Source organism: Motacilla alba, chromosome 4 (assembly GCF_015832195.1).
Source record: "Motacilla alba alba isolate MOTALB_02 chromosome 4, Motacilla_alba_V1.0_pri, whole genome shotgun sequence".
Classification (NCBI taxonomy): domain Eukaryota; kingdom Metazoa; phylum Chordata; class Aves; order Passeriformes; family Motacillidae; genus Motacilla; species Motacilla alba.
The window spans coordinates 26,772,003-26,786,618 of NC_052019.1; the positions used below are offsets into that span (position 1 = coordinate 26,772,003).

Consider the following 14,616-nt stretch of genomic DNA (forward strand, 5'->3'; position numbering starts at 1 on the left):
GATATTGTTTGGTTGGAAATTTTCTCTCAAAAGCACGTGTACAATAAAAGTGGGGGCAGTAGCTAGAGGATAAGGGAAACATATGGCATTGCATGCCAGATAACACCTTCAGAAGTGTAAAAGGTGACAAGTTCAAACTGCAAACGAACGTCAAAGACAAAATGCTGTGTATCTCCATAGTAAAAGTCACTACTTATTCTTACTGTGCTTCAAGTTAAAAAGTAGCAAAGTGACAGCTTGTCAGGCATGTGATTATATTTGGGCATCTGGACCTCATACACGGGTTTGTTCACTAAGTGTTCCCTTGATGAACTTGGTTTTCAATGCAGAAGCTATGAAATACAGCATTTTGGAGTATGTTTGTGCAGTTCACATTCCTCTCAATCTGTACAAAATTCTCTTAAAATCTCAATCTGTACAAAATTCTTCTGGAGACTATATCCATATTAGAAGACAGGATATACTGATCCCAAATTTTTGTCTAAATTGATTTGTGGCAAGAGTAAAGGGTCTATAAACATTAGCTGTTTCATTACAGCACTTGGAAATTTGCAATACAATTTATTCCAGCAGATGAAACACACTTGTACATTAAACTTCAGAGAAGTTTCCCCTCATATGTGATCAACATGTATTTCAGCTTCTTGCAGATCTGAAATGGGGCTGCCTGTCTGTTTCTGAATGTGCTGTCGATATGGTTTAGTCCATTTAACTGCTGGATGTATCCAGCATTATATAATAGACCAAAACTACAGCTGAGAGACCCAATTCAGATTTGTAAGTCAGGAACACGCCTGTATTTTAATCAGGTGTTGACTGAGGCAAAGAGGTCAGCTTAAGCCTAGGACTATCCATGCTGTGAGAGGATAAAGTGAAGATGGCAGAGCACAGGAAGGGATGAATTTGAATGAGCTGAGCTTCCAGGTGCAGGTGTGCTCTTGATGTTTTCTTGCATCTTTTTAAGAATTCTACTTAATGATAGCACTTTATATCTACTTTTTCTGCTTAAAAACAACAATAATAGCAATAATACCAGTGGTCTGGTTAAGGGAATATGCCCTTTCCACACAAGAATCAACTTGTAGAGAAATGGAGATAGGAAAGGAGCTGAATTGCTGTTACTTTCTGAAATAAATAATGGTCTCCCTTGTGTTCAGGTCGGATCCTTGGTTCGGGTGCATTTGGAAAAGTAGTTGAAGGGACTGCATATGGATTGAGCCGCTCTCAGCCGGTGATGAAAGTAGCTGTGAAAATGTTGAAACGTAAGTTGTCATGGTTCTATTTCCCAAGCCAGGTAGGGCAGGTTCCCACAGGGTTATTCAAACATTGCTTGTTATAAATCAATTCTTCATATCTGAAGTTGAAAATGAATGGTGAAATGACAGGATTTTAAAATTATATGCTAGATTGCCTGATGGTATTTCAAGCCTGAAGGTACCCAGGCTTTTGAAAACATCCAAAGTTTAGGTTTAGCTGAATAGCTACAATAACTCAAGAAATACTGAGGAAGATAAAGTAAGCATGAATGCCTGTGAACAAATGAGGGCTGTACAACAAGGGGAAATAGGCAGGTCTTGTATAATTTCACTCAAGATTTCCTGCTTCTTGAGAACTGAGAATCTGATGCAGTGATTCTGTAGAACCATGGGGAGCTTGCTTGTGTTGAATGAGCAGCTTGTAGAGTGCTCCTGTGCCATGTGGCAATTCACTACACCTCTGGAGAGGGACAAGCAGACTCAGTCAGCTACTGAGCTGCATCAAGTGAGTCCCTTATTAATCATTTGTGGCTTCTCTCCAAGTCTTAAGAAAGACATGCATCAAGTAAGAGACACGGTGGCAGCAATGCTCCAATGAGGCAAGCAAGGAGAAATTTTTTGTTAATATGAAAAAGATGACTGCTCCCACCGGGTAGCTAATGTGTTTTTTCTACAGCTACAGCTAGATCCAGTGAAAAACAGGCACTCATGTCTGAACTGAAGATAATGACACATCTTGGCCCCCACCTGAATATTGTGAATCTGCTTGGAGCTTGTACAAAATCAGGTGAGTTTGGCTGACAAAATAAGGGTTTGCTGTGGGATCATCATTCAGTATTTAACAAGCACATTGGTGCTTAAAGATTTTTAGCTTTTTATGCAATCTTCATGTATTTGTAGCTTTGTAGACTGTTAAATGCCTAGGTATAACTTCTAGTACTTTTCCAGCTTTCTTTCCCACAATGAACAAATGTTTATTGATGCATTCCTTAAATTTTATCTAGTCTTGCATGTTAGTTTACTGAGGACCTTTTATTTTGCACCATGTAATCACAGACACAATAAAGACAGGGCAGGAGACCTGGGGGGAGAGCTCCAGTGGGGCAGAACCCAGGGTGTAGTTCTAACCAACGGCTCCTCAAATTGGACAATATTGGCTAGATATTCTGATTGCCCTATTTTATAAAACTGTACAAATTTAATTTGGAGCACTTTTTTTTTTTTTTTTTTTTGCCATACTGTGTATCTGAAGGCTTTTATATTATCATTCTGTTGTTTGGAAAAGTTTATGTGCTATTTCCAAGCATCGAGACAGGTTTCAAGTAGAGGACTTAGCAATAAATATAAGCAAACATAGGTTTTCAGAAAACTTCTTGATATTTGGTAATAATTGCAGTCATAACTTAGTAGATAGAAATGCATTAAGTCACAACTCTATTTTCAACTTTTGGAGTCTTATGGTATTTGTTTCTGTTTTTCAAAAACCCCGCTCATCAATGCGTAATTTTGCTCTATTTTAACAGGTCCCATTTACATCATTACCGAATACTGTTTTTATGGTGATCTGGTGAACTACCTGCATAAGAATAGGGACAATTTCCTCAACCGACACCCCGAAAAGCCTAAAAAAGATTTGGATATCTTTGGGATGAACCCGGCTGATGAAAGCACAAGAAGGTGGGAAAAAAATGAAAAAAATAAATCTGTGACCTGTGACTTAAGGACTTAAGTCATTATAAACCCTTATTGCATTACTCTCATTCATTGGTTTAAACTCCTCCCTAATCTTTCTTATTAGACTTTTGTTTGTTACGTTTCATAGGTCTGGGAAGGTTTAAACAGTTTTTATTCAATCTCCCTGACATGTGTCCTAGAGTTGTGTTTCCTGCATGTAGACATGCCTGCAGTCTGAGGACCCCTGTGGTTTCTCCATAGATATTCAAGTGCATCTGCCTGTCTCCTTGTTTCCATGCTTGGGGAATTTCCAGTGTCCAAAACTCCTTCTCTTCAAACAACCTAGCAGAGCTTGTTCTCCAAACTCAAGTTCTCTCCTTTATCTACCAAAGGCTTAGCCAGTGTCAATAGTGTCCTACTTGTTAGTGTTCATCCCAGAACTTTTTCCAGATGACGGTTGAGGAAGCTTGTCATCATATATTCAGCAATAATGTAATGCCATAAAATGACCCAGGATTTAAAAAATGAACAGAGATTCATTCAAAAAATCACTCAGAGAAATAGATCAACTGCCTTGGTAGCTGAGTAAAGCCAGTACTATTCATCTGGGCATGGGTTTGTTCAGCAGCACTGAATTTGATGCAAACTGTCTGGGTGAATAAATTACACCTGTCATTTGGAATACCTTGAGCTACAAGCCCTAGGTAATGATACTTGAGTTCAGTGGGATTTTGGGAAATAAGGCATGGTTACATACCTGACTGTTGGCAAAAGCCTAAGTTTGGAACACGTGTGTTTGACTAATAATAATACACAGTAATACACAGTAACATGTATTAATAAGCGATGGTTATGTTATACATATGATACATGGTAATAATCTTTATATATATATATATGTTTCCTAACAAGAAGCCAGCTGTTTAATTACACATCAATACAATGGTACACCTTAAATGAATGGTTAGATGTGTACATGCTCTGACAGGGAAGTCACTACCTGATACACTTGTATTTTTTTTCCAATTTCAGTTATGTGATACTATCGTTTGAAAACACTGGAGAATACATGGACATGAAACAAGCTGATACCACTCAGTACGTGCCAATGCTGGAAAGGAAGGAGGGCTCTAAGTACTCTGATATTCAGAGATCTGTGTATGATCGGCCTGCTTCGTATAAGAAGAAATCCATGTCAGGTAATGTAGAACAGTCCCTTCTGCATATATCATTAATACAAATGACTCTTGTGTAAACAGGTCTCTGATTTTTGTCCTCTAAATGCACACCAACTGTTTAGCTCTGTTCAGCAGGAGTGTGAGCATAAGCTGTAAGTTTGTGGTTGTGTTCTTCCATTCTGCTCTGGGGTATGAGAGCATGTTGCTGGAGCAGAAGGGGTCCCGTTGTGTGTTTGTTTCTGTGCTGAGGCACTGGGCAGTTGTGCTCTGCACTGGGGCTGTAGGCACTCTTTGGAGGCAGTGATTTTATCAGTCTGGTAGTTTGAAGGATTTTGAGCAATGGCAATGACCAATAATAATAGTAGTTTATATTGTACTGTTTCCACTTACATTTCACATTAACTGACGCTTACCAAATGCAGAACACTCCCAAATATTTTCCTGGACTATGTAATGAAAATAATGAATGCATCCTATTCCCTGTCCCTGTTCTCAGAAACCAAATATGCTCTTGTTTAAAAACAGACACCGCCACTTCTGCCTCCAGGCCTCAGAAACAGAACCATATCAGTCCCAGATTTACATGGCAGACTTATGTACTCCTGCTCCAGGACAGTCAGGGAAAAATGACTTTTTCTGGCATTTTTCATAAAAGAATTAAGAACTGTTGCCATGAATCCCTGACCCTTTTTGCTGGTATTGGATTAGTCCCAGTGAATACCTCCTGGGAAACAACAGTGTTCAGCAAAAGTAAACAGATAAGAATGTACATGCATGCACAAAACCCTAATGAAGGCATCACCTCTAGATATTTTTGTACCACACAATGAGTAAACAACCTGCATGACAGTCCAGTAATGTCCAGCAACACTTCTTTCTTTCTTTCTCACTTTACTTTTTCCTACTGTTCCCAGGGGAAAAAGATTACAGACAGGAGAACACCCTAACCTGCTATTTAATACTGGCTGTTTTTAAAAATGCAGTATGTGTCAGTGACTGAGGCAGACATTAAAAGTGGCAATAGTTACTGTGAAAAGACTGTTCTGGTCATGGTACTCTGCTAAAATTATCAGCTCTGAATCATGATAAGTAGGGGAAGATGGATGCTACTTTCACACTCCACAGCAAAACAACATTTTTCTTCTTTTTTTGATAGAATCAGAAGTCAAAAACCTTCTTTCAGATGACAGTTCAGAGGGCCTCAGCCTACTGGATTTGCTAAGCTTCACCTACCAGGTTGCACGGGGAATGGAATTCTTGGCTTCTAAAAATGTAAGTAAATAAAAAAGTAAGCAAAATGGAATAAGGTGTAAAAATGTCTTCTGCAGCTATGGTTTTAAATTTAGATGTGGAGCACATGACACAATATAGTACTATTTTTGGAGCTGTAGACAGCTTTCTCACTTACCTGGAAATGGAGATCACCATAGTGGGAAAAAAATCAAAGCAGCAGTCACTTGTCTTCCCCTGCTTTATCCTGTGACATTGCTGGAGTCAGGGTGGAGGATCAAAGCAGGGTGTGGGTGAAGGGTCCATGCAGTCACAAACCAGCACGGTCAGAAGCACAGGCATATCATTAGCACGAGGGGTAGAATGGGAAAGGGTGACCTCACTTTTGCCTCCTCCCCCTAAAATGCATCCGTGTGAGACCTTGCTGGTCCTGAGGCCTGGTGCCTCCCTGCCCCTGTCAGCAGGTGCTTGTTCACTAGAAGGTCTTGTTAGGACTGTACCTAGAAAGCCAACACTTTTGCAAGGGCAGTGGCCCTCATGGAAAAAGCATGTCCTTGAACAACTTAATTTTTCTTCATACAGTGTGTGCACCGTGACTTGGCCGCTCGTAATGTCCTCCTGGCTCAAGGAAAAATTGTGAAGATCTGTGACTTTGGGCTGGCTAGAGACATCATGCATGATTCCAACTACGTCTCCAAGGGCAGTGTATGTACTTAATCTCTGGAGCTCTGCTTTAACTGAAATGAAAATTGTCAGTTTTAAATGCTATTTCATGTTCTTGCCATTCAGTGTTGGTTACAGTAATTGACCATTGGGAGGAATGCGCCTCAGAACAATTTACCTTCAGATCATTAATTCCTGTAACTTTTCTAACTCTGTTTTAAAGTGAAAAAGTACACATTCAGTACTTCACAGTCTGACATTTTTAACTGGCAGGTTTTGTGACTGGATAAAGTATTAAGGAACTGTCAAACAATGACATACCAGACCTAGTTCAGCAGTGCCAAATTTTGCATCATACCTTCAATCATTTACTACCTGGTCATTTGCCAGTAATGAAATAATACAGCTATGGTTTAACTAGTTTCTGTGGGGAGCCACAAGTAGCATTGCTTATAATCCTGGTACCTCTGTATGAAATGAAATTAAAAATAAACACCAGCAAGGTTAACATAACTTTTCTTACAGAGAGATGTTATTCATGGCTATCAAACAACAATTGCAATAGTAATAATTTATTTAATGACTAATCTGTGTGTTTGGGCTTTCCTTCTTTTTATTACAGACTTTCCTCCCAGTAAAATGGATGGCCCCTGAAAGTATTTTTGACAACCTGTACACAACATTAAGTGATGTCTGGTCTTATGGCATTCTGCTGTGGGAAATATTTTCTCTTGGTATGTACTGTGAATATTTTCCTATGTGTAGTGATTAAGTTTTTTCAATTCAAACTGTTCTACATGAAGTATTTCAAATTCTGCATATAAAAATGCATGCATGAAATCCACTGTTAGTTGTTCTTCTGCATGGGATTTCAGATTCTAGTGTTAGGTGTGAAATGAAATGTCCATACTCTCCCAAAGTTCTCTTTAGTTTTGGTATGGATTTTTTTGTTCCCTTCTTTGGGGGTTTTGCTTTTTTGGGATTTTTTGTTTGTTTGTTTTTGCAATATACTTTTTTTTTTTCCTGTAAAACTAAAAGAAATGTGTGAAAATCTTTTGTAGAAAAGTATTGGTGTGTCACAACAGGATTGATTTTCTATCTGATATGAGAAGGAACATGTTTCTCCCTTGCAATGGGGTGCCTGGGGCTGCAGCCCAGCTCAGCAGCTGCTTTGGAACAGTCTCTTCATACACGTTTCAAAAGAGCCTGTCTTAGTCCCATTACAGAATGAAAATAAATGTCAATCTTCTGGGACACTGATTTCTCATTTCCAGGTCAACACTGTTCACACAGTTGGTTTATGGCAGCGTAAAGTGGTTATGACAATATACAGCAGTTACAGACAATGCTCAGCTCCCAGCTGGGAGCAGCCTGGCTCTCTCTTCAGCCTCATTAATTAGCCTGCTGGACGGGTGGATGGCCCGCTGCAGCGAGCCTGCATTGCCCAGATTTACTGCCAGCAGAATTACTCATGCCTCTGTGGTATCTACTTCCGCCCCACGGCAACCCCAAGCCTAATGTTATTTGCTAGAATAAGTTGTCACACAACTGCTTCTCAGAAAACAACAGTTGCACCACTATTTATGGTATTGATTCCTGTAAGCTCTGGGCATCATAGGCTCCTGTAAATAGCCATTTCCTCATATGCCTGGGAGGCATTGGACAGCTCAGGAACTGGAGCACTAAACTTCACTGCTCTACCTGTAAAGAAAGTTCTGAAGCTCAATGTTAGGTGAGAATCCTGCTTTTGAAAGGGCAGAGGTTTCTGAAGTAATATTATAGTATGCCTCCTCCATCTGAGAAAATTGTTCCTTTTTGGAAAGCAAAACATATCCTCAGCACTGTTTGTTGAGGTCAATTATAACATCTTGCTACCATGTTGACTTCAGCTTGAATTACTCTTTTACACATCAGCAACAACTGAGCATGAGTGCAATGATGTCTCTGTGCTGCAGCTCCAAATTATCAGTAAACTGTGATTGCTTGGGCCAAGCCCAAACTTTTTGACAACCCATGCCAAATGCAGGCTGATGACCTGATCCAGGTATCATCCAATCTCTGTCCCCAGTACATTCTATAAACACTGTAAAGGTTTTTTTTTTTTCTAACTAGTACCTACTTCAAACTTCACTAGCCAGCGTTTCACATTAGGGCTTAATGTCAGCAAGACAATAGCTCTGATGTGAAACACTGGCTAGGAAAGAATCATTCTGATGTCATGTTAAATTGTAGTGTTAACACTTCGTGACATGAACAAGAGACAGTATTTGGGAACTCTGCATGGATATTTAAGTACAGAGTAGTACTTTTGCTTCTCTTTTATCTGCAGGTGGCACACCATATCCTGGCATGATGGTGGATTCTACTTTCTACAATAAGATCAAGAGTGGATACCGAATGGCCAAACCCGATCATGCCACCAATGAAGTGTATGTGTGCATTTGGCTTTTCCACACCTGCTCAGTCTCCAGAGAATTTTGGATTTAGTTTCTGTTTGATCAGTTATGTTCCTCTACCAGCTGGTTAAACTGGTTTCCTTCTTATCTGCAGGTATGAGATTATGGTGAAGTGCTGGAACAGTGAACCGGAGAAAAGACCTTCTTTCTACCATTTGAGTGAAATTGTGGAGAGCTTGTTGCCTGGAGAGTACAAAAAGGTTTGCTCTTTGTAATTTTCTCTTTGTTTTCTGTATACTGCTTCAGAGGGAATTATAAGCATTGTTCCAGCCATGAGAGCCATGAGCACTGAACTGGCACATTCTAAGCTATGTGAATTATGTGATTAGCACGGGGACATTGCATGTTTGGTTTCTTCAGCCAAAATTGCTGAGAGAAGCAGTTCTGCAGTGTTAACTGGGAAGCAGAACCCTTTATGTCTAATTAAATCCTAACAACTCAATTTTTCTACTGGAGAACTAGTTCTATATATTTTTATGGGATTTTCTAGGCTGTGAAATTGTTATATAAAAGGGACTTCTAGGCCCATGTGCATAATCTCCCTGTCTCCTTCTTTGGATCCTGACATCAGCAAGTTTTCCCCTCACACTTCTGATAGCTCTTGACTAGTTGTGCCTTCTCCATCATTCAGTGTTTCATTTTTCCCACCTAACTTAAGTCCCTTTTCCCTATCCTTCTTTCACATCTACTTGTCTGCTTTGTGCTGCCTCAAAGCTTTGCTCCTGCATCATCTAAAACTTATGTGTCCCTTCTCCCTTCAAAGAAATTGAAGATTCTGGACTTCTCTATCCGGTGTTGCTGGCTCAAAGGGCAGAATATTTGCTAGGCTAATGAATCAGAGCTGCCCATCTGAAGAAAAGCAGCCTTAGTGAATAGCATCTAATGAGGGGGTTGAAATGAATTTTTTCAGAGCTATGAGAAGATTCATCTGGACTTCCTGAAAAGTGATCACCCAGCTGTCACACGCATGAGAGGGGACTGTGACAATGCTTACATTGGTGTAACTTACAAGAATGAAGACAAGCTAAAGGACAGGGAGAGTGGATTTGATGAGCAGAGGCTGAGTGCTGACAGTGGATACATCATTCCCCTGCCTGACATTGACCCCGTTTCTGAAGATGAGCTTGGCAAAAGAAACAGACACAGGTAGGTGCAGTTTACAGATCCCTTAGCCCATAGTCACCCTTTGGGGTCACGTTTGGCAATGTCCATTTACACTTTGCAGCATCATACTCTGCGAATGGTTTCCTTGGCTCTGTTGAAACTACTTACTGAGGGAGTCACATATAAATATGGTAGTATGACTGCCCACAGTTTTTTCAATGGGAAAAAGTTAATTTTGCCTGTTTTGTGGTTGCCAGGGTAAAGGTGACTGCTGGTAGGGGGCTTCCATATGTTTTTGGGACTCCTTTAATAGCTTGGTCGAGTCACAGTAGTTGTCTTGGGGATCTGTGGGTACATTTTGCAACATATCTTGCCTCCTTGGAGCTTCATAGGAGATCTCAAAGGATTGATTTGTTTGTATGAGACAAATTCTAAAATCTGGGAGAAGTTCTTGATAATATCTTCTATGTTCTATGTCTACATATCTTCTAGTTTTATATGAAAGCAGTGTGTCCAGAACTCTTTACTTCTTTCTTGTCAATTTGTGTGAACAATGCCACTACAACACAGCACTGCCTGACCCTAATCGTGAATGGTGCAGGTTTAATTCAGCCCTTAATTCATAGTGTATAGATTCAGCAACATAGAAATTTTTTTGGGGTTTTTTTTTGGTTGTTTTTTGTTGGGTTTTTTTTTTTTTGGTGTATTTTTGTGCTTCCCTCAAGTGAGGGAAGAAAGAAGTCCCTAAAAGTACTATCAAAATTAAGATGTATTATCTCTTTCTGTTATTCTTATCTTACTCTCTGTTATTGCTATCTTATTTTCACCTGACCTCCCCAGATTTACCTAAGTGACCTATTGTCACAGCAGTGTCATAAAACTACTTCTCCAACAAGTATCTGGCTGAGAGTTCTTGGAGGAACATGAGAACAGCATGCTCCTTCGAATTCCAAGGAGGTTCACTACTTTTGATATACAAGATATGTCATGTCCTAAGAAACTGGTGGTCATAGTCACCTGAGATTGCACCGTGGGTCAGAAAGCATCTGGGGAGGTAGCGTTCAGTTCTGACAGAGACTGGAGTATTTACCCAGCCACAGTCACCACGTACCTTATCTCTGAGATATCTGTCTCTTCCAGTTCACAGACATCTGAAGAAAGTGCCATTGAAACTGGTTCCAGTAGCTCTACCTTCATCAAGAGAGAGGACGAGACCATTGAGGACATTGACATGATGGACGACATTGGGATCGACTCCTCAGACCTGGTGGAGGACAGCTTCCTGTAACCCCACAGACACCTGCCAGCTCTGCACACGGGGAAGCTTCCCCAGCTGCCTACAGACTTCTGCTCCACAGAGAAAACCACTTTATTGCAATGTCAAGGATGTGAAGAGGAGGTGGATTTGTAGAAAAGAGCTCCCAGAAATGGGCAGAGGACTCAGCCTGAGTATAAATGAAAGAGACACGTTGAAGGTGGATTTTTTTAGTGTTGCTTCTTGCAGTACTTCAGTAGCATCTCAGTGTTGTTTGCCATTCCAACTGGGAGGAGGATGAAGGGAAAGGCCACAAACAGACCAGTTTTGTGTTTCAAGGGCATTCATATGACTTTGATGGATCAATTTTCCACTGCAGCAATACTTCACCCTTGTAATTATGTAAATAACTGCCTACTCAAGGATCTTTTGAGGTGCACATTGAACATATGCCGCGGATTTTAGAAGAGGTAATTCATGAATTCTGTGTACTTCCTCCCTCAATCTCAATGTCAGCTGCTGTCGAACTATCATGTGAATTGAAGAACATGCAAAAACCACTTTTGGACCAAAAAAGGTCTAAAACCACAAGGGACTGACCGGTACTACAAAACATGTTACTTTTCACCATTAATGCAAGTAAAGGGGAATAATAATGATAATAATAATGATAATTAAAATTCAGTCTATAATAGGTGTTAGAAACCTAGTAAGTCTTTATTAACTATAGAAGGTAGCTGTTTTCAAAATAATACTACTACTGTTTTCAGTAACACTAAATGTATATTTTACAATCCATTGTCCTTCAGAAAAAGCACAATATCAAAATGTTTCTTTTAAGTGCAGGGGAGAAATTTCCAGCCCAAAAATTTTATGAAGAATTTTTTTCATTTTTTTTGATTTATACAGAATGCTAGTCATTCTGGTTAGCTAAAACTACTTTAACATGGAGAAAAAAAATTAACATTTTTTTTCTTTCATGAGCTGAGTAGCTTTTCTAATCAGATGTACTAGAAGCAATTAGTTTTCCTCTGGTAAAGTGAGGTCCTAAAAATTTTAGTTAAAAAAAATTATACCAGATTTCCAGGATGCTGGAGAATGGAAGATTATGGTAAACCACCAGCAATACCCCATTATTACTGTTTCACAGGTACTCAAAAGAAATCTTATCCTGAGCTTAGCTGTGAAGAATTGATTTGATATTTACACTGTTCAAGAAACAAAGACATTTCTTTCTCCTAGCCTGAAATGCAAGGTCAAATAAGCAGAAACAAATATGCAGAAAATATTCTTGTCTTAGTTTTCAAGTTTAAACAGGAACAGAAATCTCTACTATCTTTGCAGACTGTAATTACAAAAAGTAAATGCTTCTAGGAGTGTTTTTTGGAAGAAGGTGCATGAAAATGAATCTGCTTTCAGCCTGCAATTGTTGTTTTTTGACACCACTTATATGAACAAAGAATTATGATTACTGCTATCACTGTAGAATGTGTTATTGAGATATGATGCTTTGGAAGACTTACATGTGAAAAAAATCACATCACTGCCAAGGGCTCCATCCTTTCTGGTACTCAGCTTTCAAACTTCGCCTTAATTCAGTGCAATGAGCACCTCGTAGGATATGCCCAGCCTCTGTTACGATACAACCAATGCAAATGCAGTGCAAACCCATTCCTGTGTTGCAGTATTTTTCTAGGAAGTGTGAAAGACTGACTGACAGAACATGCTGCCATGTTAAACTACAGTTTACCTTCAAAAGGCCCTACAAAAAGCTTTGTAAGTCCCCTTGACTTCACTTGTGGACAGCTACAGATCAAATAAAAGCAAATGCAATATTGGCAGTGTTACAGCGTGTGACACGGCACAGGCAAATAATTCTGGGTCTGGGTTCCAAGCTGTCACCTGACTGAGGTCATGCACAAGATCACAGCAAATGTGAAAACAGGACCTGAAGTGAGCCCCCACATTTTCAACCCTGATGGAAGTTGACAATCAGAAGGAACTGTGAATGATGGTGCATTCTCCATTTCTTGCATTCGACAGATCAAGAACAGATGTCTTCCTGGGACCATGCTTTTGCCAAACATGTCACTGAGCTCTGTATGGGGACAACTGTGAAACTTAGACTCTTGATATAGCCAGGACAGATGAGATGGTGTGAAATCTCCCTCCAGTTATGAACTATGAATTGAGGAAACGCAAATTGTCTATGGATATCCCAGATATCTGAATGGCCACTTGAGATGACATGTGCCTTAATTTGCATGTGTAGTCTTTACGATTACACATTCAAATTAGGCAAGCAATTTCACCTGCATTTTTGCACATGGCCTAGTGCTCTTCAGGGTTTGAAAATCAGCCCCAGCATGTTTTATTATATCAGTTACTGGAATCTAAGGACATTTTCATGCAGCTTTGCCTTCCCCTCACCAGCCTCGTTCTGTATCTCACAATGCATCTCAGGCTAGACTCAACTGGTGAACCAGAGCTGGCTCACTTTCTGGTACATGGTAATGTTAATTCTCCATCTTGTCCTGAGTGTTGTACAGATCAATTGCATCCGTGGCAGGGGTCTAGCCAAACCCAGCTCACTGCAGGCTTGGAATCAGACAAGCTGGCCTGGAAACTGGAATGAGAAGGAGAGGAAGAGAGAGAATTTACTAGAGAGGGAGAAGTGTGAAAGGATGAATTGTTTTGTTTCACAATATTATCAGTATTACAGACTTTTTTTTTTTTTTTTTATGGCTTACTTTTTGAGAAGCCACTGGAAGAGATATTCCCAAACCTTTTGCTACAGTAATTGTATAACGACAATCAGTGTTATCCTACGAAATGCAGCTTTTGATTTGGAATGGCCAACCAATTCCTTACAGCGTGGTCTGCAACTTGTACAAAATGGTCCTATTACATGATGAAGGACGTGAGATATGATGATGTTATACATCAATATGTATATAAGTATTTTTATATAGACTTCTAGAATACTGCCAAAACATTTATGACAGCTATATCACTGCCTTTGTTTATATTTTTTTTACTGTGATATATTCCACAGGCACGTTAACTGTTGCACTTTGAATGTCCAAAAGTTATATTTTAGAATAATAAAAAAGGAAGTGTTTCCAAAATGATGGCTGTTGTGAAATGTTTGAAGGAGGGCAAACTGGCCTGAGTGATGGTAGGCACAAAATGTATTTCAAAAATGCCCCTGTTGATATTTTGTCTTTGAAAAAATCTTGTAAATTAAGATCTCTATATTTCAATAAATGATATATAATTTAAGGATATGTGAGGGGTCTATACTCACTTATTGAAAGATGTTTGTAAGAATCAGTCTTGCTCAGGGATTTTTCCCTCAAGAGGTCTTTGAGCTGTCTGCGAAGCCATCAATCAGTAATGACAACCATGTCTCCGAGCCCTTCCACTGGGCATAGTGAGGGAGTGCTCACAGCAAATGACCAGGATACCAAGTGACATCTGTGGGGAGTCATGTTATCTCCCAAAACACAGCAGGTATGGTGCTCCAGCACTGGGTGGGTGAGTGGGTGGGCACTGGGCTCCCTGCACAAGATGAAACCCCTGGCCTTGGCACCATGTGTGCTGGGGGGTTGATGCCTGCTGGTCTGCACACACTCAGGAAAGGCCCTTGGCTACAGCGTTTTTTGTGTTCCTGTGCTGAACTCACCACCATTGTGAATCACACTGAATTTTTAGTATGGTTCTGTGCTCCCACAGTAATAATTTTACACAGTGTATATAACTGAATGTGAATTTGAGAAGATTTGCAAGATTTCAACCTG

At 39.8% G+C, this 14,616-nt stretch overlaps 1 protein-coding gene across 2 annotated transcripts in view; it reads left to right on the plus strand.

Moving 5' to 3' along the window:
- PDGFRA (platelet derived growth factor receptor alpha) overlaps nucleotides 1-14,103 on the plus strand; it is a 34,735-nt gene extending 20,632 nt beyond the window's left edge. For both annotated transcript variants that reach the window (XM_038135721.1, XM_038135720.1), the window contains exons 13-23: nucleotides 1,158-1,262; nucleotides 1,933-2,043; nucleotides 2,780-2,933; nucleotides 3,963-4,129; nucleotides 5,265-5,380; nucleotides 5,921-6,043; nucleotides 6,624-6,735; nucleotides 8,331-8,430; nucleotides 8,552-8,657; nucleotides 9,368-9,603; nucleotides 10,702-14,103. In XM_038135721.1, the coding sequence (XP_037991649.1) occupies nucleotides 1,158-1,262; nucleotides 1,933-2,043; nucleotides 2,780-2,933; nucleotides 3,963-4,129; nucleotides 5,265-5,380; nucleotides 5,921-6,043; nucleotides 6,624-6,735; nucleotides 8,331-8,430; nucleotides 8,552-8,657; nucleotides 9,368-9,603; nucleotides 10,702-10,849 (1,478 nt within the window). In that variant the 3' untranslated portion in view covers nucleotides 10,850-14,103. The remainder of the gene's footprint in view (nucleotides 1-1,157; nucleotides 1,263-1,932; nucleotides 2,044-2,779; nucleotides 2,934-3,962; nucleotides 4,130-5,264; nucleotides 5,381-5,920; nucleotides 6,044-6,623; nucleotides 6,736-8,330; nucleotides 8,431-8,551; nucleotides 8,658-9,367; nucleotides 9,604-10,701) is intronic.
- The last annotated feature ends 513 nt before the right edge of the window (nucleotides 14,104-14,616 follow it).